Raw genomic sequence first — 23,136 nt, 5'->3', positions numbered from 1 at the left:
CACGCTTGCCTGCTTCTCTGTAAGGGGTCGGCCAGAGGGCGTGGGCGTTGCCAGCCAAGGCAATGAGCCGTCAAGTCCAGTACCTGCCTGCGCACTGGACATCTGTGTACATGCAGGGCCTGCTGGAAGCCCACGGCAGTGGTGGAAAGCTTCCCCATGGGCTCCAGCGTGCTTTAGACGCTCTGTGTGCATTTCCTTGCAGTCCCTCCGGTGGCAGGGGCTGAGTGCTGTCCCTGCATGCCTGCCATCCTAGTGGCAGTAGTGAGCACACTCCCTGCTGCAGACTTGCCTGGCCAGGGGAGAGTCAGGGACTGGGGTGGGAGGAGGAGGATCACTGCAGGGTAGTGCGGGGAAAGCGGGCGTGGGACGTGGCACTAAGGAGGGGTGGGGGAAGAAGGCAGACAGGGCTCTAAGGAAGATCAGGGAAGAAGAAGAAGAGTGGCCCATTGGGAGGGATGGAGGGAAGAGAGTCAGGCCAAGGCTGGGTGAGGTATGAAGCAGGGGAGAGCCTGGAGAAGCCAGGCCAGAGGAGGGACAGTATGGTCTGGGAGAACAGGGGAAGAACGAGGGATCCTGGCCGGACGAAGAGAGAACTGTGGGATCCCAGGGGTAACTCACGGACAAACCCCACTGCTGATTCTGAGCCTGCTTCCTGCCCATATGCTGGGGCCCCAGCCTGTCTGATCCCGATTGGAGGGTCCATAGGCTGTCCCATCCAGGCTCTCGGCATGCATTGCACACTAACAAAGGACCACTCCCAGCCCCGGGGTGAGTGCCATGAACCCCATTTCCTGATGGGGAAACTGAGGCACGGAGGGGTTAACTGGCCTTGCCAAGGTCAGAGGTAGGGAGAGTCTGGGTCTGCTTCCGCCCAGCCCTGTGCTCTGCCACCGAGGCTGGCTTTCCTGAGGGCCTGCGGGTGTGCGTGAGTCACACACTGACGCGAGTGCTGTGCTCTAGATGGTGAATGAGATGTGCACCAGCCTACAGAAGCACGTTGACATCCTGAGTGCCTGTCTGGGCCGAGAGGTGGAAGCCAGTGTCTTCTGTGCAGAAGAAGCAATTCGGAAAGCAAACCTGTCCATCAGTGTGAGTCTCCAAGCTGTGCCTGTTGCTCTGTGTGTTCTGTCCTCCCGCTTCCCAGGCCCAGCCCAGCTGCTCCTTAGCTGCAGGCTGCAGCCAGGCCCAGCCGCGCTATTGTCAGCGGAGTCAAATCCTTCCACGACAAACCCCAAACTGGCTCCTTGGCTCTGGTGCCACAGACAAAGGACCATTGGGACGTTAGCTCTGGGGCGGAGGCTGAGTCATTCTTCCAGCTGTGCCATGACCTGGACCATGGCCACCCTCAAAACAGAGAATTTCTCAAGTCTTTGGCCGCAGCCCAGAACCAGCAAGTGATTACCCTAGCCAAGTTCTCCGCAGGGGGCCAAAAGATTAACTCTGATTTAAAAAGCCAGTAAGATTGTGACCAGTAACATGAGCCTGACTCACAGCTGGATCAAATAGGATGGCTGCTGGAGAACAAAACTTTCCTTTGCTTTTAAAGGGAATGGTTAGGGTTAGGGTTAAAGGGAGTGGTTAGAGTTAAAGGGAAGGGGAAGGGTTAGGGTTAAAGGGAAGGGTTTATTGGGTTTTTCCCAGGGGGTGCAGGGCTAGAAATGTGACTGGATCAGGGAGGGGGGTGGCACAAATCGAGCATGAATGATGATTGGGGGCAATCAGGTAAGCTGCTGGTAAATGAGCCCACTGAGATTAAAGTGCTCGCTACCCGTAACCAGGAGGAGGAGAATTTTCTTTGCCAGATCTTAGCCTGGGCATGGAGAGTGGGGAGCAAATCAAGTTAATTGGATTCATGTATTAATGGGGGAGAGGAGCTTCATGGCTCTTGAGCCCCTGAAGGCCCCTGCCAATCTCAGTACCCGCTCTGTTGGGTCTGCTACGGGGCTGCTTTGTGTGGGCTGGAAGCGGAGGAGAGTTTGGGGACAGGGGAAGGACAGATGGGGCGGGGAGGAGCAGAATCCTGGCATTGCACCCCTCCTACCGTCCATGCACTGCTCATTATAGACTCTCTGTGACACGGGGGAGTGGGGGCAAGCCTCCATATCTCTTTGGCGCAGCCCCATGCTTACGGGGAGTGGCAGATCCTGAGGAGCCTACAGGGGGTCATTTGGAGGCTGGCATTCTTCCCAAGCTCGCTGGGTGGCTGGTGGCCCAGGGGGAGGGGCAGCCAGAGAGAGGCTTGTGGGTGGTCCTGGGGTGCACTGGCCTCCTGACTCTCTCACGTGGGGCCCCACCAGTCTCCCTTTATTGTCAAGGACAGACTGGAGGCCCCAGCAAGCTTCTGAAGGCTCATCAGGCGCCGGGTGCCCTATGCAGGGAGTGCCTGTTTCTGTGCGCCCCTGGGATCTGCAGGGACGGGGCTCCCCTCCCATGAAGAGGCTGCCTGTTTCCGTGCACCCCTGGGATCTGCAGGGACGGGGCTCCCCTCCCACGAAGAGGCTGCCTGCTTCTGTGCGCCCCTGGGATCTGCAGAGATGGGGATCTTCTCATCTGCACCTCAGGAGAGCCACAGAGAGGGCCAGGGGATGCCCGGTATGTGCTGCTCCCCACGGTCCATCTGCCTGCCTCCCTTCCTGCAGACCTTGTCACATCCCTAGGGAGGGACCTCCTCTCCTGGGCTGGTCCTGAGGAGAGTGACACCACCAGGGGCTTTGCCCCTGCACCCCTTGGGCAGGCAGCTGTGCCCCACAACCCCCCCCCCATGTTGAAACTACCGAAAAAATGAAGGAAATTCTCAAACTTTGAAGGCTGATCTCAGCAATGGGTGGCAAAAATCCTTCTAATAATCTTGCCACTAGTAAAACAAACCCCTTTGCTTGGCCAGGAAACCATCAGCATAACAAACACCACTCTGGACACTCCCATGGCCAGGGCCTTGCCTCTGCCCCCTGCGAGAGGAGTTTGTCAGGGTGGCTGCTCTGGGCCCCTGGCTCCGCAGTGGGGAGCTACCCACCCTGGTTTCCTGGGCTGGAGCAGTGTCCGCACTCTCCTTCAGCTGCACACCGTAATGCAGGAGAGAGGGATCCTAGCTGACATGCTGGCGTGTGTGAACTTTGCTGAGACGGCGCTGTCTGTAGCTTCCCACCTGAGGGGAACTGACGGGGATTGTTCCTAAGAGAGAAACCCTCCACACCGGCTCAGAGTGAGCACAGGGGTCCGTGCAACTCCTGGGGAAGAGCCCCAGAGGTGTCTTTTGGACCTTGTTCCTTGGAGCCAGTCTCGCTCCTGGATAGGCCCATGCAGCAGCAGCTCCAATTCCTGCCTGCTTTACAGTCAGCCCCTTGTACCGTCTGAGAAACAATTATTGGGAGCTGTAGGAAAAAACTCTCGCAGTTCCCGCAGCGAGTCTGACCATCCATTGCTCCAGCAGACACCGGAAGGGGGCCCCGCAGGGAACGGTCCCTGTGTTGGTTCCCACCTGTTTCAGTGGTGGTGGTAGTTTTTTCTCTCTGCCTCTCCTGGCACTAAGCCCCCTCTGCTGAGGGCTGGTACTACCCAGGCAGGTTCTCAAACCCCAAGGGATTAATGGCTGTACTCAGTGCCTAGATGTCTCTGCAGTGGGATAATCGCAAGAGGATTCTTGTTGGCTTCCGGGGGCAGGCGGCGGTGAAGGGCTCCAGTGAGATTTAATCCAAGATGATGCTGTCAACGCTGTGAAGAAGCCAGAAGGGATAAGGAGGGGATCAGCATCCAGGGAGCAATGTGGCCTGCCCTCACACTATCTGTTAGGGGAAGAGGAATAGGCAGCAGCCAGGAAATAAAGAGCGATCAGCAAAGAGCCAAGAGGGAGTCAGGGATTAAAGAGAGAGCTCAAGACGCAAGAGAGGCCGGGAGCGTCTGGAGCGGCAGGTTCAGCTCCCAGCTCAGGGTGACAAGTGGAGATTGCAGGGCAGGCCGTGAAGCTGCCCCACCCTTTGACCTTGGGTAGCGCTCCGTGCTTCAGGGAGCCTCGCTACCTGCAGCCGTGAGCAGAGCCATGGGAAGCCCAGGGCTGCCACAGCGGAGGCTGGGGGTCAGGAGTGACAGGTGTTGGCAGAGCTGTGGGAAGCCCAGGACTGGGACAGCAGGGCAGGATTGAGGGCATACTCAGAGCCGTGGGGGAGGGGGAGGCCCTGGCTAAGGCTTGCTTTATGTGAAGTGGCAAATACTATTGCAGTGAAGGGCTAAGGGTTCAGAGGGTTCTGCTAAATCCCTGATGGGGAAAGCTTCCTGGGGAGAGTGGGGGCTGTCTGTGTCCATTCACCTCTGGGATTTCTCTTCCCATCGCAGCTTTTGCCGCTCCTGTATGAGACCGGGAACACCCCGTACCAGAACTGCCAACTGCAGCACAAGCTGGAATGTCTGACTGAAGCAGCCTTGCAGGCCTGCAGCCGGGAGATCCAGGTAGGTGGCTGGACTGCAGGGGGTGCCGTGGTTCTTGCCGATCAGCCACAAGGTGGTGCATTGGGTGATGCCACCTGCCTTGGCGTGATCAGATGCAACAGGCTGAGCAATGCTTGTAAAGCGGGAGGACGGCAGCGCGGCTGGTTCCTGGTGCCTCTGCTAGGCTGGAGGAGCGCCTGTCGGGAGGGACAATCTCCCTCACTTCACCCCCTTCTCGCACCTTTTGGCCATGCAGAGGGGTGCTGAGCACTCGTCTTTTGCCTCCACGTCACTGCTCGCTTCCCTTCTCCGGGGTGCCCTGAATTAGCCGTGCAGTGAAGGGGGTGAGGCCAGGTGTGAGGGCAGCTGAGTCCATCGGTCTGCCCCTGACTGGGTGCTCAGTGGTGCAGCTGGCAGGCAGAGCTGTGAACACATAGGGGAGCGAGGCTGGGAGCCTGAGGCGGGAACACTTGCCAGTGCTGGGGGTGACGATGCATTTACTTGGTGCCGTCGCCCACGTCCCCTCAGGGTGAAGGGGTTTAGCTCCAGGCTTTTCCTTTATTTTTCTAGCTTCCCCCCAGACTTTGTGCTGTATCTGTTGTTCTTCCTGTGTCTCCCACCTGCTGTGCGATTGATTCCATTTCGCCAGCTCCCTGGATCTACAGTGCTGTGAACTCCTGGGCATGAATCTGAAATAATCCGACCGCCCTCCGTAGAGGCTTGTGGATTTACCTGGGCTTTTCACTGGCATAACAGAGAGAAGAGCCTGGCCCAGGAGGCGTGCAAGGGCAATTCTTGAGCTAGCCAGAACAGGGCAGGCTCTCAGCCAGCGCTCCCTTCTGCAAGGCTATCCTGCTGTAGAGGCCGCTGGCTGCCCGCTCCTGCCCTAGGGCTCAGCTCTGGCTAAAAGCACTGAGAGGTGCTATGTAGCAGGGGCTTACCCAGCTGGGGATCAGGCCTGTCTGCTGCCTCTGTTTCTCCTGCTTAAGATCCCCAAGAACCTCACCTAGGCTCATGTGTCCAATAACATTCTTATTTAATGTCCAATCTTATTTAATCTTTTTATTACTGACCTGGGCACAAAAAGTGGGAGTGTGCTAATAAAGTTTGCAGATGATACAAAGCTGGGAGGTATTGCTAATTTAGAGAAGGACAGGGATACCCTACAGGAGGATCTGGATGACCTTGTAAACTGGAGTAATAGGAATAGGATGAAATTTAATAGTGAGAAGTGTAAGGTCATGCATTTAGGGATTAATAACAAGAATTTTAGTTATAAGCTAGGGACGCATCAACTAGAAGTAACGGAGGAGGAAAAGGACCTTGGAGTATTGGTTGATCATAGGTTGACTATGAGCTGCCAATGTGATATGGCTGTGAAAAAAGCTAATGTCGTCTTGGGATGCATCAGGAGAGGTATTTCCAGTAGGGATAAGGAGGTTTTAGTACCGTTATATAAGGCACTGGTGAGACCTCACCTGGAATACTGTGTGCAGTTCTGGTCTCCCATGTTTAAGAAGGATGAATTCAAACTGGAACAGGTACAGAGAAGGGCTACTAGGATGATCCGAGGAATGGAAAACTTGTCTTATGAAAGGAGACTCAGGGAGCTTGGCTTGTTTAGCCTAACTAAAAGAAGGTTGAGGGGAGATATGATTGCTCTCTATAAATATATCAGAGGGATAAATACCAGAGAGGGAGAGGAATTATTTAAACTCAATACCAATGTGGACACAAGAACAAATGGATATAAACTGGCCACTAGGAAATTTAGATTAGAAATTAGACGAAGGTTTCTAACCATCAGAGGAGTGAAGTTTTGGAATAGCCTTCCGAGGGAAGTAGTGGGGGCAAAAGATCTATCTTGCTTTAAGATTAAACTCGATAAGTTTATGGAGGAGATGGTATGATGGGATAACATGGTTTTGGTAATTAAATATTCATGGTAAATAGGCCCAATGGCCTGTGATGGGTTTTTAGATGGGGTAAGATCCAAGTTACCCGGGAAAGAATTTTCTGTAGTATCTGGCTGATGAATCTTGCCCATATGCTCAGGGTTTAGCTGATCGCCATATTTGGGGTCGGGAAGGAATTTTCCTCCAGGGCAGATTGGAAGGCCCTGGAGGTTTTTCGCCTTCCTCTGTAGCATGGGGCACGGGTCACTTGCTGGAGGATTCTCTGCTCCTTGAGGTCTTCAAACTACAATTTGAGGACTTCAATAGCACAGATATAGGTGTGAGGTCTTTTTTAGGAGTGGTGGGTGAAATTCTGTGGCCTGCATTGTGCAGGAGGTCAGACTAGATGATCATAATGGTCCCTTCTGACCTAAATATCTATGAATCTATGAATCTATGAAACATCTCCCTGGGGGCTGGTGTATTAACACAGTTCAAAATGAAACACACAAACTCACCCCCGTTTGGCTGCAGCTCTCCACAGGCCCTCAGCCAGGGAGCCTAGAGAGAGTCTCTGATCAAACTCCCCAGCAGGCCTGGCTGTGAGTCGCATGCTCCCATCACATGACCCCTGGACTCGCACCCTGCATATGGGAGGTGGGCTACAGCTTGTACAGGTGAGGCTGAGCTCCAGCCTGTGTTGTGACGCCCTATACATTTTACAGAGCCTTTGGCATTGAGGGAAGTGTTGGTTCCGGCTCAAACGGACCTGCTGCTACGCAATCAAATCCACTTTTGCAGCTGTAGGTGCGGAAGAGCTGACAGAGGGCACATCTGGGGGGGATTTCTTCCTGCAGTAGAAGTGCAAAGTGTGCAAAAATGTGTTGTTCAGGGGTTAAAGCCAGGCCTGCAGTACCCATCTGAGGGCACCCTTAGCTTCCCCCCAACAGCCAGGAAAGGAATGAAATGACTCATTCTTTTAAATTCTGAGATCTTGGGCCTGGGGGGGGGCATGAGGAAGCTGCCTGTTGCAAGGGAACAGCCATGAGCTGCAGATACATTTCCTGCACCCCGACCTGTTTTATTTAAAAAACCCGCCCCTCTTCGGTGGGCAGGGGATCCGCCCATGCTGTGGCCAGCTTGGGGCCACGTGGCAACTTGTTAGCCCAAGGACCACCTTTGGCTCCCTTGGGATGGAGATTTCCCCCTCCTCTTTAGGGGTCATTGTGCTTGGGCCCTTTTTGATTGGCTCCTTTATGGCACAGGAAGATGGATTTCTTTCTCTTTAAAGGAGGGGTTTTGAGCTGTGATGTCATAAACCACCTAGTTCTCCAGACCTCCAGAGTCCTCCAGGATAAACAGGAGGACAAGACCTGAATTTCAAACAAACAAAACCCTTCCATTCTGCCCTCAGCCATCAGAAAGAAGGCACAAGCTCTGTTGGTTTCCTTTGCAGGTCACCTGTAATACAGCAGTGTGGGGGGTGGAGGGTACGGGTCCAGCATGCATTGTTCTGTCTTGGACTTGCTGGGAGGCCATTCAAATCAAGATGGAGCATTGCATGATGGGGCATGTGGTCTCCATATTAAAAATGAGGAGAGCCCACAATTCAGAACTCAGCAGCTCCTCTGGCTGCTCTTGACACGTTTGCTGTAGAGGGCTATTCCTTCGTGGAGTAATATTTGCGTGCGGTGGGTTAAGCACATAGCAGGTGCATAGGCCATTGACCAAGCTGTGTTCGAGAGTGACCCTCCTTCAGTGCTGCTCCTCTGCTTTGATTTATGGCCCAGGCTATTATGCAGGCCGTGCTGGATACCACCCAGAATCTGTGTCCTACAATTCTGCGGAAGAGTGGCCTTCGGGACCGGCTGGTCCACACGATCTGTGAGCGAATCATCCTTCAGGACCACCTCAGCCTGAGCGCTGTCCTGGACCAGCTGGTCACTGATGTGTTCAGCAAGCTAACGTGAGTGAGAGAATCTCTGGCTTTTGTCACGCATTTGAAATATCACCACAAAACCAGCCAGGTTAGCCAGGTGCAGCGGCTGCTCCGCCATTGCTTGGGAGCAGCTATGGCACGTAGCTGAGATAAATTATTTCAGCTGGCGCCTGGCCTTGCTTCACTTCTATCCTAGATAGCCGCACCAGAGGAACAAGCTGATACGAGGCATTTCTGGCGTGCTGTGAATTTATGCAGCACTTTACAAAGGTAGATCCGGCCAGTCCCTTGCAGCGTGGGCTTACAACGCCGCGTTGGCACAGCTCTGCTGCCGAAGTGCTTTAATGAAGACGCTCTGTGCCGACCGGCTCAAGGGGGCAGATTTCTCACAGCCCTGAGTGACGTCGTTATGCCAGAGTAATTCGTAGTGTAGACCTGCCCTAAATAAGGCCAGCCAAGGGTGTGGGGACTGCTGAAGAGGCAGAGGGAGAGGGCAGGGAAGAGCAGGGAGGGTGGTGGTGCATGCCCTGAAGAGGGAAAAGGAGGCAGAAGGCCAGTCTCTACGCTCGCGTGCCTGTGTAAACCCAGAGTAGCTCCCTTGTCCTAACTGGGCGCAGGATCTGTCCCCAAAGGGATCGTTGAGTGAGGAGCCTGGGAAGCGCGTGGGGCCAGAGCGGAGCTGTAGAGCAGGCAGGTGATGAGGTGGGGCGAGGAGATGGGTGGGAAAGCTGTGGAGTTTAATAGTGATTCCCTGGGTGTGCTGCCACCTCTGCTTTTCTCCGGCTGCCTGTGGCCTGGCAGCCGCCCCGAGCCCAGGGAGCCTCCTCCGCCAGAATAACAGCAGGGCGGGCAGGGGCAGCTCCTGCTGCTGCTGAGCTGTAACTAGCCAGGGCTGCTCCCCGGGGCCAGCCTGGCAGCACAGCGAGCAGGCCGCCAGCCAAGCTGTGGCTCTAGGACCTTCCTTTCCGTGGGATTCCCGTCCGGCCCTGTGCTGTCCAGAGCCCTGCCCATTCTGACTCGGCTCTGCACCAGGTGTCACCCAGCGCTGTCCTGTCTCGCCTCCCCAGGGCAAACCAGGGACACTGGGAGCAGTGACCCGGCTGGCGGGGCGAGTTGGCACTCGCGTGGGTAACGTTTCATCACAGTTTTACGTCAGCCTGGCCAAACAGTAGTAGCCCGTGCCTCCGATCTGCTTGCCCGCCTTCCCCCAGGAAGAGAGGGGAGCTGGTGTTTTATTCGTCTGGCAGAAGCGCAGGCTCGCTCCGAAGTGTAGTGAGCAAGTCCAGTGTAGCAGGGACCTCCATGCAGCTCTCTGCCTGGGCCAGCATTCGTTGGCCTCCACTGGGATTTGCAGCTGAAATCACAGCTGGCTGCCGAGGTAGCATGTTGTATTGGGCAGGCTGCTCCCTGGCACCAGTCTCTCCCCTCTCCGCATGTCAGGGTGTGGGCATCACAGAGGCTCTGCACCATACATGTGGGGCAGTCTGTGACGTAGGACTAGTCCCTTCTTCGCACCCCCCACCCCAGCCTCCTGGCCTCGGGACTAGCCCAGTCAGCACCCATCAGAGCAGAGTTCTCAGGCCGGGGCTGCTGCTTCACGGATGAGGTAGCAGGGAAACTGGGTGCGTGAATTCTGTCTGGGAGTCAGACTCCATCAGGCCCTGTGTGGTTGATCATTCACTTCCACCGTAACCTTGAGGGTGGGGGAGAGGGTCGTCTGTTTGTAGGACTAAATTGCTCGGCAGCAGTTCTCGGCTACAGTGATTGGCTCCCCAGCGCCTACAGGGAGGCTGGGCTGCCCTCTCTAGTTTGCTGTCTCTGAGCAAATGTATTTCATGTCCTCTGTGCAAATTAAAATGCCGGCCCATTCCCCTCTAGTAGATGTTCCCGGGCATCCTTCTTACAGGATAGCTGGGCCAGGCCCAGGCCTGGGCTTCGCACTCACGCCAGCCTTTGATCTCCCTTTAAGGAACTAGGGGCTTGCTCCTGAAAGGAGCAAAGCATCTACCCCTCAGCACCCTGCAGGGTCGCATCTCGGATCCAAACAGAGAATAACAGCATCCCTCATGGGGCAGATGTAGCTTCCCAATTCAAGGGGTGCATTATACCACATCTAGCCCTGCTTCCCCCCTCCCCAGTGTCTGTAGGGGGAAACTGCCCTGGCTGGGATGATTTAGTTGGGGTTGGTCCTGCTTTGAGCAGGGGGTTGGACTAGCTGACTCCCGAGGTCCCTTCCAGCCCTGATATTCTGTGATCGCAGCCCAGAGTGGGCAAAGCAAGTGCACGGGGCATCCCTGCCCAAGTGGCGGTGGCACAGGCTCCTTGTCCCTCCCCTTGCACCACAGCTCCCTGCCAGATGGACCAGAGCAGCCTGGCTTGCACTTCCCCGCCCTGCCCAAATCCTTACCCCTCCCTGCTGGCTCAAGGCTTCCTGCCAGGCTCCCAGTGCAGATTCTGGATCTGGGCTCCCAGCCACTTGTGATGCATGTGTGGGAGTTTCCAGGTGAGTGCTAACCAGTCGAATAATCCTTGGCGCTCACAATCCTCTCTCCTTGGCAGTCCATACCTGTGTTTCAAAAACTGCTGGAGCTGAGCCCCTGACAAAGGAGTGCAGCATCATTGTCCCCATTTTATAGAAGGGGAAACAGAGGCAGGGAGGTGCAGTCACATGGTGAGCGTGTGGCAGAGTTGGGCCTAGAACCTGGGACTCATAGGTCCCAGTTCTCTGCTCAATGCCCTAGACCAGACCAGGCCAGGGTCAAGGTGTCTAGGCCTCAGTTACGATGTCAGATTGAGACAAGATTGACGCTGGGCCCACAGTTCACATTCCCTCCTTGGTTTATTTGCACGGAGGGTCTTGTGGGAGCTGCTTCCTGGGAACCCATCCCTTCACTTTTCCTGCTGTACAGAAGGCTAAGCTGTTCCTCTGCCACAGGGCCCAGGCTGTGGGAGGTGACTCTGATTTCCCCCCTTTTTGCCTGTGCCCCATTGCCTAGGAACCAAGTGCAGGTGATGTGAGGGCGGCAGCTTTGGCACGAGCAGATTGTGTTCAGGCAGCCTCCGCGTGGGTCTGCCCACTCCCTGCGGCTCGGCGGAGGGGTGCCTGGTACCACTTTCCCTTTGGCGGGGCTGGGGGGTCTGTGCTCGGGCCGTGTCCTGGTCTCGTGGGTGTCTGTTGCACAGACCACATAGGGCTGCCTGGCGAATCTGCAAGCTGCTGGAATGGTCTGTTAGCTCTGCTGCTCCTGGCTCACTATCAAAGGTATTTGGGTCTGGAGAGCAGCTGTCCCCCCCCGCAGCCCAGCTCAGCCCAGCTTGAGCTTGCATATGGGGCAGTACAAGGTCTAGGGCCCTCAGTCCCCTGGCCACCCAAGCGAGGGCAGGATGCGGCGGGGCTCTGGCCTTGTCCTTCCCCCCTCAGATTAGCCCACAGTGCAGGGCTCCCCTTTGGAGGGGGTCATAAACCTTCCTCCTCCGGTGCCCCAGGGACTCCCTCAGGGTGATGCACCGCCCCCAGCATGGCTGGGGAGCTCTGACCCCTCCTGTGGGGCTGCCCAGGCAAGGGACTCTGGGCCCCTTGGAGTAATTAGTGCATGCAGAAGAGGCCGGTCTCGCTATCCCCATGATGGGGAGGCTGAGAGGTGCGGGGAGTCTACGGCGGGGCTGGGGACTGATCCTAGGGGCCATGTTCAGCCTGTCAGGGCATTTCCTCTCCGCTTTCCTGGCTTCCTGTCCCGTGCCCTCGCCCCAGCGCCAGCCTTGCCCTCCACGCTGCCTGGCAGGCTCTCTCCCAGCACCAGCTGCAGTGGCTAGAGGCCAGCTTGGCTTGTACTTCGATGTGAGCTCTGCGGGGCAGGGGCTGTATGTGCAACACCTGGTACCGTGGGGCCAGGCTCGCGATTCCGGCTCCTTAGCATGAGTGCGATGCGGGTGGGGGCCTGGTTAGCCCTGCTTCCTGGCCTGTTCTCTTGCATCTTCCCTGGCTGCAGCACTGGCTTACTGGGATGGGAACTGGCTTCTGTGGCCTTCCCTCTCCCCTCCACTGCTCCCATGGGATGGGGGGCTCAGCCCCCGCCGCGCACTAACTGCCCTATCTCTTCTCACAGCGAAATCAGGCTGTCTGTCATTGCGGCTGTGGCCGACGGGCTGATCCACGAGGTGCTGGAGGACCTGACAAGTGCTCAGTGCAGGCTGGTGAGTAGCCATGTTTGTTCTCTCCTTCCTCCGGGGCTCTGCCAGGCAGAGAGGTGCCAGCTTGAGCACACAGCCTCTCCCTTCTGCTCCTAGTGCCGGCGGCCACATGGATGGCCCACTTCCTGGTGCGGCCCAGGGGTCTCAGGGTGCCCGCTGTACTGGTGGGGCTAGACTGGGCTTTGCCCGGCACGGGGCAGCTGACTGCAAAGACTCTCCCCTGCTTCAGTCCTAGGCAGCTGCCAGGGCTAGCACCCGCAGCTGAGCCAGCCTTCAAAGAGGGCAAGACTGGAGCTGTGGCTCTTGCCTCCTCTCCAGGGTCTGCACAGGGTGAGGCAGCTGCGCCCTTCCAAGGGCCCCGGAGGCACCGGGCCTGCCTCCGACCTGAGTCACTGCTCCGCCACACTCCTCTCCAAGGGCTCTGACTTAAAGCCACAATTAATCCCTGGCGTGCCAAGGCCATTGACCTCGGGCATTGCCCAGTCTAGTGACGGGGAGCAGCTGTTGTGCAGCCCCCTCCAGAACTTCCTCTCGCTGCTTTTCTCCTAGGCCGGCTTCTCCCCCAGGTATTCCCCCTCCCCAGCAGAGCAGCTGGGCTTGTTGCCCTCCCCTTGCTATGGCACCATCCTGGGATTGACTCTTTGGTGCTATTTGTCTCCTGCCCCTTTCAGTGCAGGGCCAGGAGCCACCCTGTGGCTGAGAGCGGTAAGGAATTGCCAGGGGAAAACCAACACCAGCTGGATTTTTGTGCCAGGTCTCTGTGTCTGAAGTGGGCTCTGCTGGCACCACACCTGGGCTGTGAGGGGGAAGTTTTGGCAGGCCAGAAGCCTGCTAGCAATAGAAACATGGATGGCACGTTACTGGAGCTCATAAGGAGCAGGGCATTATTATACATAAATTATTCCCCCTGATGAAGCACGGCAGGGCACATTCAAGGGCTACTTAATGGTTTTAGGCAGAAGATCTCGCCAAGCAACCTCCAGATCTTCATGTGCTACAGGCAGACAATATTGAGGAAGATGATTTTCAGCTAAAGAAGAGCAGGAATCTGCTGGATGTTGCTGAGAAAAGCTTTGCAGCTGAGGAGGTATGGCTTGGGTTCCTTCTCTCCCCTTCATGCTAATGTCCAGGCTGACACAGTGGGTTAAAGATATTAAATCAAGATCCAATAGAAGGAGATGTTAAACCTTTCCCTGAGCTCTGAGCAATATTAATTGTGCTCAAGGGGTGCTGATCTGTCCAGACAAAGACAATTAAAATAATTGCCGGTACAATCGTTCATAGATTTGGGTGGTTCTCTGGGAGTGTTTGGATTTCTATAGCCTTCCTGATTTAGTTGGGGTTGGTCCTGCTCTGAGCAAGGGGTTGGACTAGATGACCTCCTGAGGTCCCTTCCAACCCTGAGATTCTATGATTTGGAGTCCATTTTATAATGCAAATGTATCAGGCCCAAAGCCTGTAATGCAGCTGCCAGATTTTGTTTTGTAATCTTGGCTTTTGCCATCTCAGCCCCTCCAAGGCCCGGTTATTCAAGAAAGGCGAATGGAATTGCTCTCCACTTGCAATTAGTCCTGTGTACGTTTTGCAGAGCACTGCATGCTGAAAAGCAACATCTCCCCCTCTCTCTGCAGTATAAGATGGCTCTGAGGAGGAAGAACAAGCACTTCAGGAGCATCCGGCCCATGCCTGCCATGAGAAGTAAGGCTGATGCAGAGATGTTGTCTGCTTACAACTGTGAGTCAGTGGCTACTCTGACATCTGCAGGGTTGGTCATTTTTAGGTGTCTATTGTGGCATCACAGATGATATCCAGGTGTCTATCATCTGACACCTGCACTACCAGGGATTGATGACTTAAATTCTGGGATGGGGGTGGAGGGAGGGGCTACAGAACCTATGAGGACAGGAGACAGACTCTCTTCAAAGAGGTATGCAGGTCAGATGGTCAAAATACAGGGATGCTGAGCAGAGAGGCCTGGAGAGTGCCCGCTGCGCTAAGTAGGAGTCCCAGGGGGCAGTGAACTTTGCCCAGCGAAACTCTGCCAGGGTATGCACATGGGAACGAGACAAGGTCCCAGCCCCTGGCCAGCCGCGGAGCAGTCCTAAGGTGGTGGTGACAGTCCTCCCACCCAGTGTGGCTAGTATTCAGCTCTCCGTCTCCTCGGTGGGGTTCGTGGTGGTGCGTTTCAGTTATGGACTCTAGAGACTGGCCTAAGATGGCAGGTTTGTTTCCCGCGGGCAGCCAAATAGATATGGGGTGGGCCTGACTTTTGATGTAGTCTGGTTGGCGCAGACGTTGCCCGGCCCCTGAACTGGACACAGGCTGCTTCTCCATTGAAGAGCTTTATGGTGACTTACTGCATCTGGAGCGAATCCTTCTCCAATAGAAGTCAATTGTAAAACTCTCATTGACTCCAATAGGAGCAGTGCTAAGCCCTCTGCCCTGGCCATCTTGGGGCTTTGGCATTACCGGTTTCACTGATCGCCTCACACCAGGTGTTGCTTTTGAGTCACGTTGCTATAAGTCAGCCAGGCGATGTCAGAATTACCCACAAGGCTGCTGGCACCATGTGGATGCAGATCTGGGAGGGGATCTCGCTTGAAATTTGCCTTTCCACCAGCTTGCACAGCTCTCCTGGTTCCAAAGAGCCAAACTCCAGAGCTTCTGCGGGACAGAGTGAACCTGGTATCTCTCTTTTATGAGAACAAACACAGCAGATCAAAGCCATGCTTCTGTGACTGATATACAAACGCCTTGTTGCCTGGATATATTCGTCTGCATTGTCCCCAAAGTCTTCCTCCTTCTCTAGTGGTTTTAGCACCCTGTGGCCACAGCCCCATATTTTAGCATGGTTTAGCTTCCAGGCCTCCAGATCAGCAGCAGGCTTGGTCCCAGTCAGCCTGGGACAGTGCTGGTATCACCCCTTATGTGGGGTCGCTGGCCCAGTTGGTTCACCTGTTTCATGTTGTGAGGCATGGTTTTAAGTTCCCCTGGAGTCCATGGGGAGGCGTAATAGGAAGTGCCGGCCCCTTGTTTAGCATAAAATGCCTGGGGCCAGTGACTGGAGCCATTGTAAGGAATTGTGACATGAAATGAAATGCCTCCTTTCCCAAGATGCCCTGGGGCAGCCCCATGAATATCTGTTTAGAAAGGCGCACATGCAGTTTTCAGCTCTCTCTGAGTAATAACCCTGTGTGAGGCATTTGTGACTCATGGCTCTGCTCTGGGGTGAGGAGAGCGACTTCTCGAGCCACTCAGCCCTACTGCTGAGCCCCAGATCGATTTAGGGCTTGTGGGAATCTGAAAATCATTGCTAGTGCTTTGTCCCATGGGGGGAGCATTTCCCATTGGCTGGGTCTGTAGAAATAAGCTTTATCTGATTTAGTCCACAGGCAGTTGCAGGGAGATGTTACTACTTCCCTGCTCCGAGGGGAAGGTCTGTCTGGTGCGCAGCGTAGATCAGGCGGATGAGTATCAAACGATGGTAGAACACACCCCGAGAATCTGCAGTGCTCGGGAGAGGCGGGCGCGGCTGCCATCTCTCCATGGTGACACTGGCAGAGCAGCTTTTGTCAGCTCCAGGTGTCACCCTCCAACTGCAGCACAGAGAGGGCACAGGGAGGTTTGTAGCAGGTCGGCCCCAGGCGTTCTTGTCACAGAATCTGGCCAGTTGGAAAAACTGATTTGCTTAAAGGGAAGCTTTCAACAGGCAAAACATCCTGTACAAATATCCATACCCAACAGCTTTGTGTGCTGGAGTAGCCGTCTGCTACAATGGAACAGGAGCAGAACCTCCCCCAAGGGCTCTTAGATCTAGAGGGAGGAAGGACTTGGCTGGGCTCCCCTATGAAGCTCTGATATGTTGCTTTGCAGTGAAAGGAGGTTTGGCTGTGCCAGGATTGCAAACATCTAGGGCTCAAGCTGCATGTTTCCCTCTCCAAGGAGTGGAATCCCCTGTGTGTGAAGGGCTCTCTGCAGCCTATGCCCCAAGCTGCTGGTCCTTCAGGATCCTGCCGCCCCCAGCTCCCTGATGTGGGCCTGATGGGGGAGGGGAGTTAACCCTGAGCCATCATTTATTCTGCCCATGTGGTGGAATAAATGAGCCAACAGGGAGGTTGGGTGCATGTGAATCTCTCACACTCACACACCTTAGTGAACTCAAGGGGTTTCATTGCAAATCCAGCAGCTGGGAATATGCCCTGCGTATGGGACCATTCCTGGGGCTATCCGCGGAGTGAGTGGCACTCTGTCTTTTGGGGCAGCTGTCAAACAGCTGTGGTTCCTTGTTTCGTGGTGACACAAGGATAAATCCAGGAATTGTTTGTAGAAGATTCCACGTTCTGCCTTCACTCCAGCGGTTTTCCGCGCTTGTATGGGCGAGCAAACCCAGTGGAGACGGCTTCTGAAAATGTCAGCGAAGGAGGCACTGTCTGATGGCATTTGGCCTGCCTTCCCCTTCCCTGCATGCTGTGCCTTGCCATGGGATGCTTCAGGTCTTACAGTCTGTGCTGGGAAGCCAGCCTCCTGGTGACAGTATCGCTTGACAGGAGCTCACTGGAGGAATGAGGGGGAGGATGTGGGCTGTTTCACATTAACCAGCGGGACCTGGGTGTTCGGCAGAAGCAGGGTCTGATCCTGGTGTGATTCCAAGTCCAGCTCTGGAAGGATTCGCTGGCCATGTATCACCGAGCCCAGTGACAGCGTCATGGGCCCCACCTTGGGAGAGAGTGTTGACCATCGGGGCCCTGAATAGGCCCCAGCGCACAGTGAGGAAATCCAGAGCCAGCAGCAGCCTCTGTAATGCAAATAAAAGTAGCCGGAATGCTGCCTAGCCTGCGCTGCTCTAACAGGCACCGACTCTGGCAAAAATAAAAGCAGCCCCTGGATTTCCACTCCGCTTTATGCCTGGGTCTCTGCGGTAATGCAGTCATGCTGCAGGGTGTTTATTCCCACTCCGGCTCGGGTGTTTTCATCTCAGATTTCCAAGGTTTCTGCTCGCATTTTTTTCCCCCAAACCTTTTGTTACTTGAGTTACTTTGGGCTGTGAGAGGGAAAACTCTGCAAAGGACCAGATCATTCCATATCTGTTAGCATTGCCCCTGGAGCTGCGGGCCATATCCAGGGCTGGCCAGTTGGCTAACAAGCTTCCTTGCAGTACACGTGGGTCTAACCCCTTCCGCTCCAGAGTGGGGGGCTGTGCTTGGGGAGTGGGGTTGGCTGCCCTGGCAGCTTGTAGACTCCTGGGGTATGTGCTGCAATGGGGCAGCATAGCTAGGCCATGTACCATTTCTGGTGCGTGGGGTCTTGGAGTTACCACAACCAGCTAGAGGACAGCAGTCATGGAGGAGCACCGGTGGCTTCTCTGACTGCCCACTTACCTGGGAGACCGGGGTCTGGTGTTCAAGCGTTCACAGTTACAAGTACTGGGTATAATCCTGCCTCTAAAAACAAGGAGCTGACAAAGCTCACTGCACCTTCCATTCTCTCCCAAAGGGCAGAGGGTGCCTTTCGCCGGTGAGTGGGACACAACGGGGCGCAGGAGTTAAACTCATCTCAGTAGGGCTGCTGGGTGGGGGTGCTGGTCCCTGCTCTGTGGGGAACGGGGTTCTTTTTGCATCTCCCTGCTTGGGCTGGTAAAGGTTGGGAGCAGTCGTGGAGGCAGCGTGCCCAGCCTGCAGAAGAGGGAGTGAACAGAGGCCCTTGCCATTTGGGAAGATGCAACCTGCCAACTGGAGGGTGGAACCTGGGATGTTAAAAGAGCAAATAGAGGTCGCTTGGGCCTGTGAGCTCCATGAGCCCCTTAAACGTACACCTGCCAGTTCTAGGGAGTATTAGAACGGCTGCACTGGGTCAGATCAATGGTCCGTCTAGCCCAGTGTCCTGTCTTCCCATGCCAGGTGCTTCAGGGGGCATGAACAGAACAGGCAACACGGAGTGATCCATCCGCTGTTGTCTGCTCCCAGTTTCTGGCAGTTGCAGGCTAGGGACATCCAGAGCATGGGGTAGCATCCCTGACCATCTTTGCTCATGGCCACTGATCCTCCATGAACTTACTTAATTCTTTTTAGAACCCAGTTATACTTTTGGCCTTTACAACATCCCCACAAGTTGGCGCTGCGATGTGTGAAGAGGAACTTCCCTTTGTTTGTTTTAAATCTGCTGCCTGTTAATTTCAGTGGGTGACCCCTGGGTTCTTGTGTTTTGTGAAGGGGTAAATAACACTTCCTGATCCACTTTCTCCACACCAGTCATGATTTTATAGACCTCTCTCATCCCCCCCCCCTCAGTTGTCTCATTTTCAAGATGAACATTCCCAGTCTTATGAATCTCTCCTCCTACTGAGGCTGTTCTGTACACTGAATCATTTTTGTTGCCCTTCTCTGTATCTTTTCCAATTCTAATATAGCTCTTTTGAGATGGGGTGACCAGAACTGCATGCAGTATCAAGATATGGGTATACCACGGATTTATATATCAGCATTATGATATTTTCTGTCTGTCTTATCTGTCCCTTTCTTAATGGTTCCTCACATTCTGTTCGTGTTTTTTTGACTGCCGCTGCACATTGAGTGGATGTTTTCAGAGAACTACCCACAATGACGCCAAGATCTCTTTTGAGTGCTAATAGCTAATTCAGACCCCATCATTTTAAATGTATAGTTGGGATTGTTTTCCAATGTGCATCACTTTTCATTTATCAACATTGAATTTCATCTGCCATTTTGTTGCCCAGTCACCCAGTTTTGTGAGATCCTTTTGTAGCTCTTCACAGTCTGCCTGGGACTTAACTCTCTTGTAGTTTTGAATCATCTGCAAACTTTGTCACCTCCCTGTTTACCCTTTTTTCCAGATCATTTATGAATATGTTGAATAGGACTGGTCCCAGAATACACCTTGGGGGATACCACTATTTACCTCTGTCCATTCTGAAACCTGACCATTTATTCCTACCCCTTGTTTTCTGTCTTTTAACCAGTTACAGATCCATGCAAGGACCTTCCCTCTTATCCCCGTCTTGTGCCAGAATCCATCGCTCCACGTTCCTAGCCCCGAGGGGCTCTTTGTACATAATGTACCACGTGGGACTGCAGGTTCAGGCAGGGGGAGGTGGCCGCTGGGGCAGAGAAGGTTCTTCCCACATGGAGCATTCTCAGTGTAGCATCAGCCACTCAACAGCGAACCGTTCCCACTGGGGGACCCAGACATGCACTCTGTTCCTGCCAGTGCTGGGCCCCGGAACGGGCTGCCCTAAGGCAGCAGGCTGGTCTGTGGTGTTGCTGGAGCCCCCACAGGTGGCACTGGATTAGAAGATGTGTCCTGTACCCCAGGGCCTGCAGTGCTAGCTCTTTGCACTGGCATGGCAGCCGCGTCGGGCACGGCTCCTCTCTACCCTGCTCACGAGAGCTGCTGGCTCATTTGGGAATGGTTCTGATGGCCCCAGCAGCGGGATTTGGAGGGAGTCCAACCCCAGCTCCTGCTCCTCTCCTGGAAACGGTCTCTCTCTCCTTGCCCACCAGCTGGCTACGGGTGAGGAAGGGACTGACTTAAGAAAGCAAACGCCGTTGAGCCCAGCGAGGAAATGCCCTGCCTGCTAGTAGCACCCCCTTCTAGCTGCACTAGGCCCTGATCTCCTGCTTAGCGCTGCATCAGCACAGAGCTGATCGCGGACAGCCACACGTCGGTGTTTAACTGCATGTAGCAAGGAGGGCCAAGCAGGAGAGTCTGAGCAATGTGGACTCTCTGGAACCCACCGTGTGGTCAGGTCAGTAGAAATACTAGCCTTTGTGCAGCCACCCTCCTGAGGTCGGTCGGTCGGTCTGCATGTGATGGGGGGGTGTAATGCGCAGCACTCCAGGTTGGTTGCCTGTTGCCTCTCAGAGAGACACTCACCCTGGTACCTTGCTTATGCTGCTGAACAGACGAAGGCCCTGATCCTGCAGTTGGATCAGTGTGGTGGGCCCCAGCACTGCATGGGGTCTGATCGGAGTCATTGGTCTCTGTGTGGGCACAGGGTTTGCCCTTGTGGCTCCGATGGCTGGTTCCGGAGCAGCCGTTTTTGAGTGGTATCGATCCTACCCGGGCCACTGCCAGCTGCAAGGGTGATGGGAACCTCTTCACTGCCAGCAGGCATACAGGCTCCAGAGAGAAGGTACTGGTCCAGGCCGCCAAAGGGCAGTGCTGACCTGACCCGCCCTCTGCTATAGAAGGTCCTTGGTGGGAGCATAACCATTGCATCTCCCCAACAGAACCCCTAGGGGTGGGAGGCAGGGGCATCCCCTCTAGCCCTTCCGGGGGTGAATTCCCCTCGAGCACAGGCAGGTGAGTGGGAGCAGGGAAGTGGGACTCGGCTGATCTGCCCCACCCATTGTAGCTCCCCCCTTGGGTACTCTGCTGGGATGTGACTAATCTCTATTGGCGTGTGTGCTGTTTCAGGGTAATACAGTATCACAGATAAAACTATTAATTATTATTTTATTATCGGTTGTGTTTGTCAGAGTGCCTGGGAGCCCTAGCCAGGACCCCACTGTGCCAGGCGCTGTACAGCCACAGAACAAGGAAACAGCCCCTGCCCCAAGACCTTATGTCTAACACACTAGCCTGTTAGACCAAGCTTATTGGAACTGAATGCATGACCTCTGTTATCAGTCCAAGTGCCACCTGGCTAAACTGGGCTCTGTTTGAATCAATTCTTGCTAGTTTTGTCCACTTAAAAGTTAAAAGGAGAGCAGCAATTTCTCCCCTGGTAGCTCTTCAGCTGCCTGTGCCCAGAGCAGGAGCGAGCCCTGACCGGTGCCCTACTGACATGCACGAAAGTCTGCCCAGATGCTGGCAGCCCTCTGTGCACGAGCTCCCACCGATCCCCAGGGAAATTCTGTGCATGGAAGGCCAGGGCCCAAGTCCGTTCCAAGAGATTGATGCACAAGCTACTCCCACTGTCTGTGGCATTTTTGCAAATTGTGACAAGGGTTATTTTTCCCCTGTGGTGCTGGGAGCACTGAACGTGCTAGCCATGATCTGCAAGGCTGTCTGAGCTGCTTGTGTAATAATCTCCCTGTGGCAGGAACCCCTGCGCAGGGACAGCATTCTGCCTGTGCCAGATTTTCAAAGGTTTTCTCCACCTTCTCCCCCCCCCCCCCCCCCAGGTCTGTCGGAGCTCGATCTTCAGGCAGAGGCAGAAGATAACAAGATTGGAACTCACCAGGCTCTGCTGTCAGTCAGCTGTGCCTCTCTGAAGTCACGCCCTGCCTCCACAAAGGATGCTGAGACTGGAAGCAGTTTGCTTCCTTTCCCGGAGCCTGCACCCATACAATCCCTCATGGACCTGCCAACTGAGGGAGAGAAACTGGAGCACTACACCCGAGCTAGGCCCCGACCCAACCGCAGGAACAAGCGGCCTCCAAGCAAGCCGAGTGTAAGCCTGCTTTTCATTCTTCAGTCAGGCAGGGCTTAATTATGTCACGGGGAAATATCTTTAATCAGCAGTTATTCCAGCCCTGAAAGATGAAAGATACCGAGCAGCAGCTGTTTTATTATGCAGTCATCAGCTGGGCTTCGGTTGCTGCTGGTTTTTACCTTAGAGGAGAAGGTTTTAGCTGAGGGTATGTGGTGGTTTTATATTGCCGGTGGATTGCTAAAATCTTGAGATGCTGCAGCAATGTTGTAGATGTGACACAAGCAGAGAAGCTGCAGTTTGCATGCAGGGGCTTTGCCCATTTGCAGTGTCGTTTTCTATCTGACTATATTGATTTGAAACCTTTTTGGCTGGCTTGAAGGTCTCTGCTGGGGGTGTATTTCCTACCTACCGGAGCCTTCAGCAAAACTGGGAAATTTGCTTTAACTCTTAGATGCTTGTTTGCCCCAAGGATGCACTGGCCTGATGAGACGGCCCTTATCCTTTTGAACAGATTTGGAATTAACCGTGTATCTTTTCCACAGTAAAAAAGCTCACTGACTGTTATATGGCTCTCTGATACTTCTGACTCATTTGATTAGTTTCAAAAGTGACAGGATCTGCCCCCTTTCTGTCAATCAGTTCATTTATAACTCAGCCTTAGGCCTCGGGGGAAGGCAACATAACTTTGGGGGGCTGTGAAGTTAGAGCCTAAATAAAGCGAGCGATCACCATTCCTGGGGGAGGTGGGTAGTCATTTAGGCCAGACTAGCCCATCTCACGGCGGGATGGTTTTAAAAAGCTGAGGAGCAGAGTTTGGTTCCCTTGTCAAGCTGTTTCTGTTAATTGATCATTGGCTGGCTTCGTTTTCAAAGCAGGGGATTCTGTTTCCATGCAGAATGAACCCAGGGTTTGCCCAGCACACAGGGAGAATCTGGTGCTCCCCAGCCCCTCCTGGGAGTAAGCATCAGCTCTCGGTGCAGGCAGGATGCAGCTCCCCTATGCTGATGTGGCAGGGCTCAGACTCCCGTACGTGGGCTTTGTTCTGAGCAAGGGTAATGGGGGTGTTGCCCCCCCCCAGGCTCCCAGTGGTAGAGGTCTGGCCCACTCCAGGTTCATGTCCGAGGAGGTGCGGCCCACCCTCCGAACCCCACTCGGCACCAGTGCCGCCTCCCTGGCATGTAGGGGGCACAGAGGCTCCCTTTGCGCAGCCTACCCTCTGCCAAGGGTGAATTCCGCCCTGGGACCTGCATGGCATCAAGCCTGGCACCTGCATTCCAAGCTCTGCGGAGCTGCCA

General features: G+C 54.7%; 1 protein-coding gene across 1 annotated transcript in view; it reads left to right on the top strand.

The window, feature by feature from the left end:
- The window catches only part of CARMIL2 (capping protein regulator and myosin 1 linker 2), a 141,057-nt gene that overhangs the window by 84,028 nt on the left and 33,893 nt on the right, over nucleotides 1-23,136 (top strand). Inside the window, exons 25-31 of the mRNA XM_073307100.2 lie at nucleotides 961-1,089; nucleotides 4,330-4,443; nucleotides 8,108-8,283; nucleotides 12,363-12,450; nucleotides 13,403-13,534; nucleotides 14,079-14,145; nucleotides 21,591-21,859. Of these exons, the coding sequence (XP_073163201.2) occupies nucleotides 961-1,089; nucleotides 4,330-4,443; nucleotides 8,108-8,283; nucleotides 12,363-12,450; nucleotides 13,403-13,534; nucleotides 14,079-14,145; nucleotides 21,591-21,859 (975 nt within the window). The remainder of the gene's footprint in view (nucleotides 1-960; nucleotides 1,090-4,329; nucleotides 4,444-8,107; nucleotides 8,284-12,362; nucleotides 12,451-13,402; nucleotides 13,535-14,078; nucleotides 14,146-21,590; nucleotides 21,860-23,136) is intronic.

Source organism: Lepidochelys kempii, chromosome 12, assembly GCF_965140285.1.
Source record: "Lepidochelys kempii isolate rLepKem1 chromosome 12, rLepKem1.hap1, whole genome shotgun sequence".
Classification (NCBI taxonomy): domain Eukaryota; kingdom Metazoa; phylum Chordata; order Testudines; family Cheloniidae; genus Lepidochelys; species Lepidochelys kempii.
This window is presented reverse-complemented; position numbering and strand designations above follow the sequence as displayed.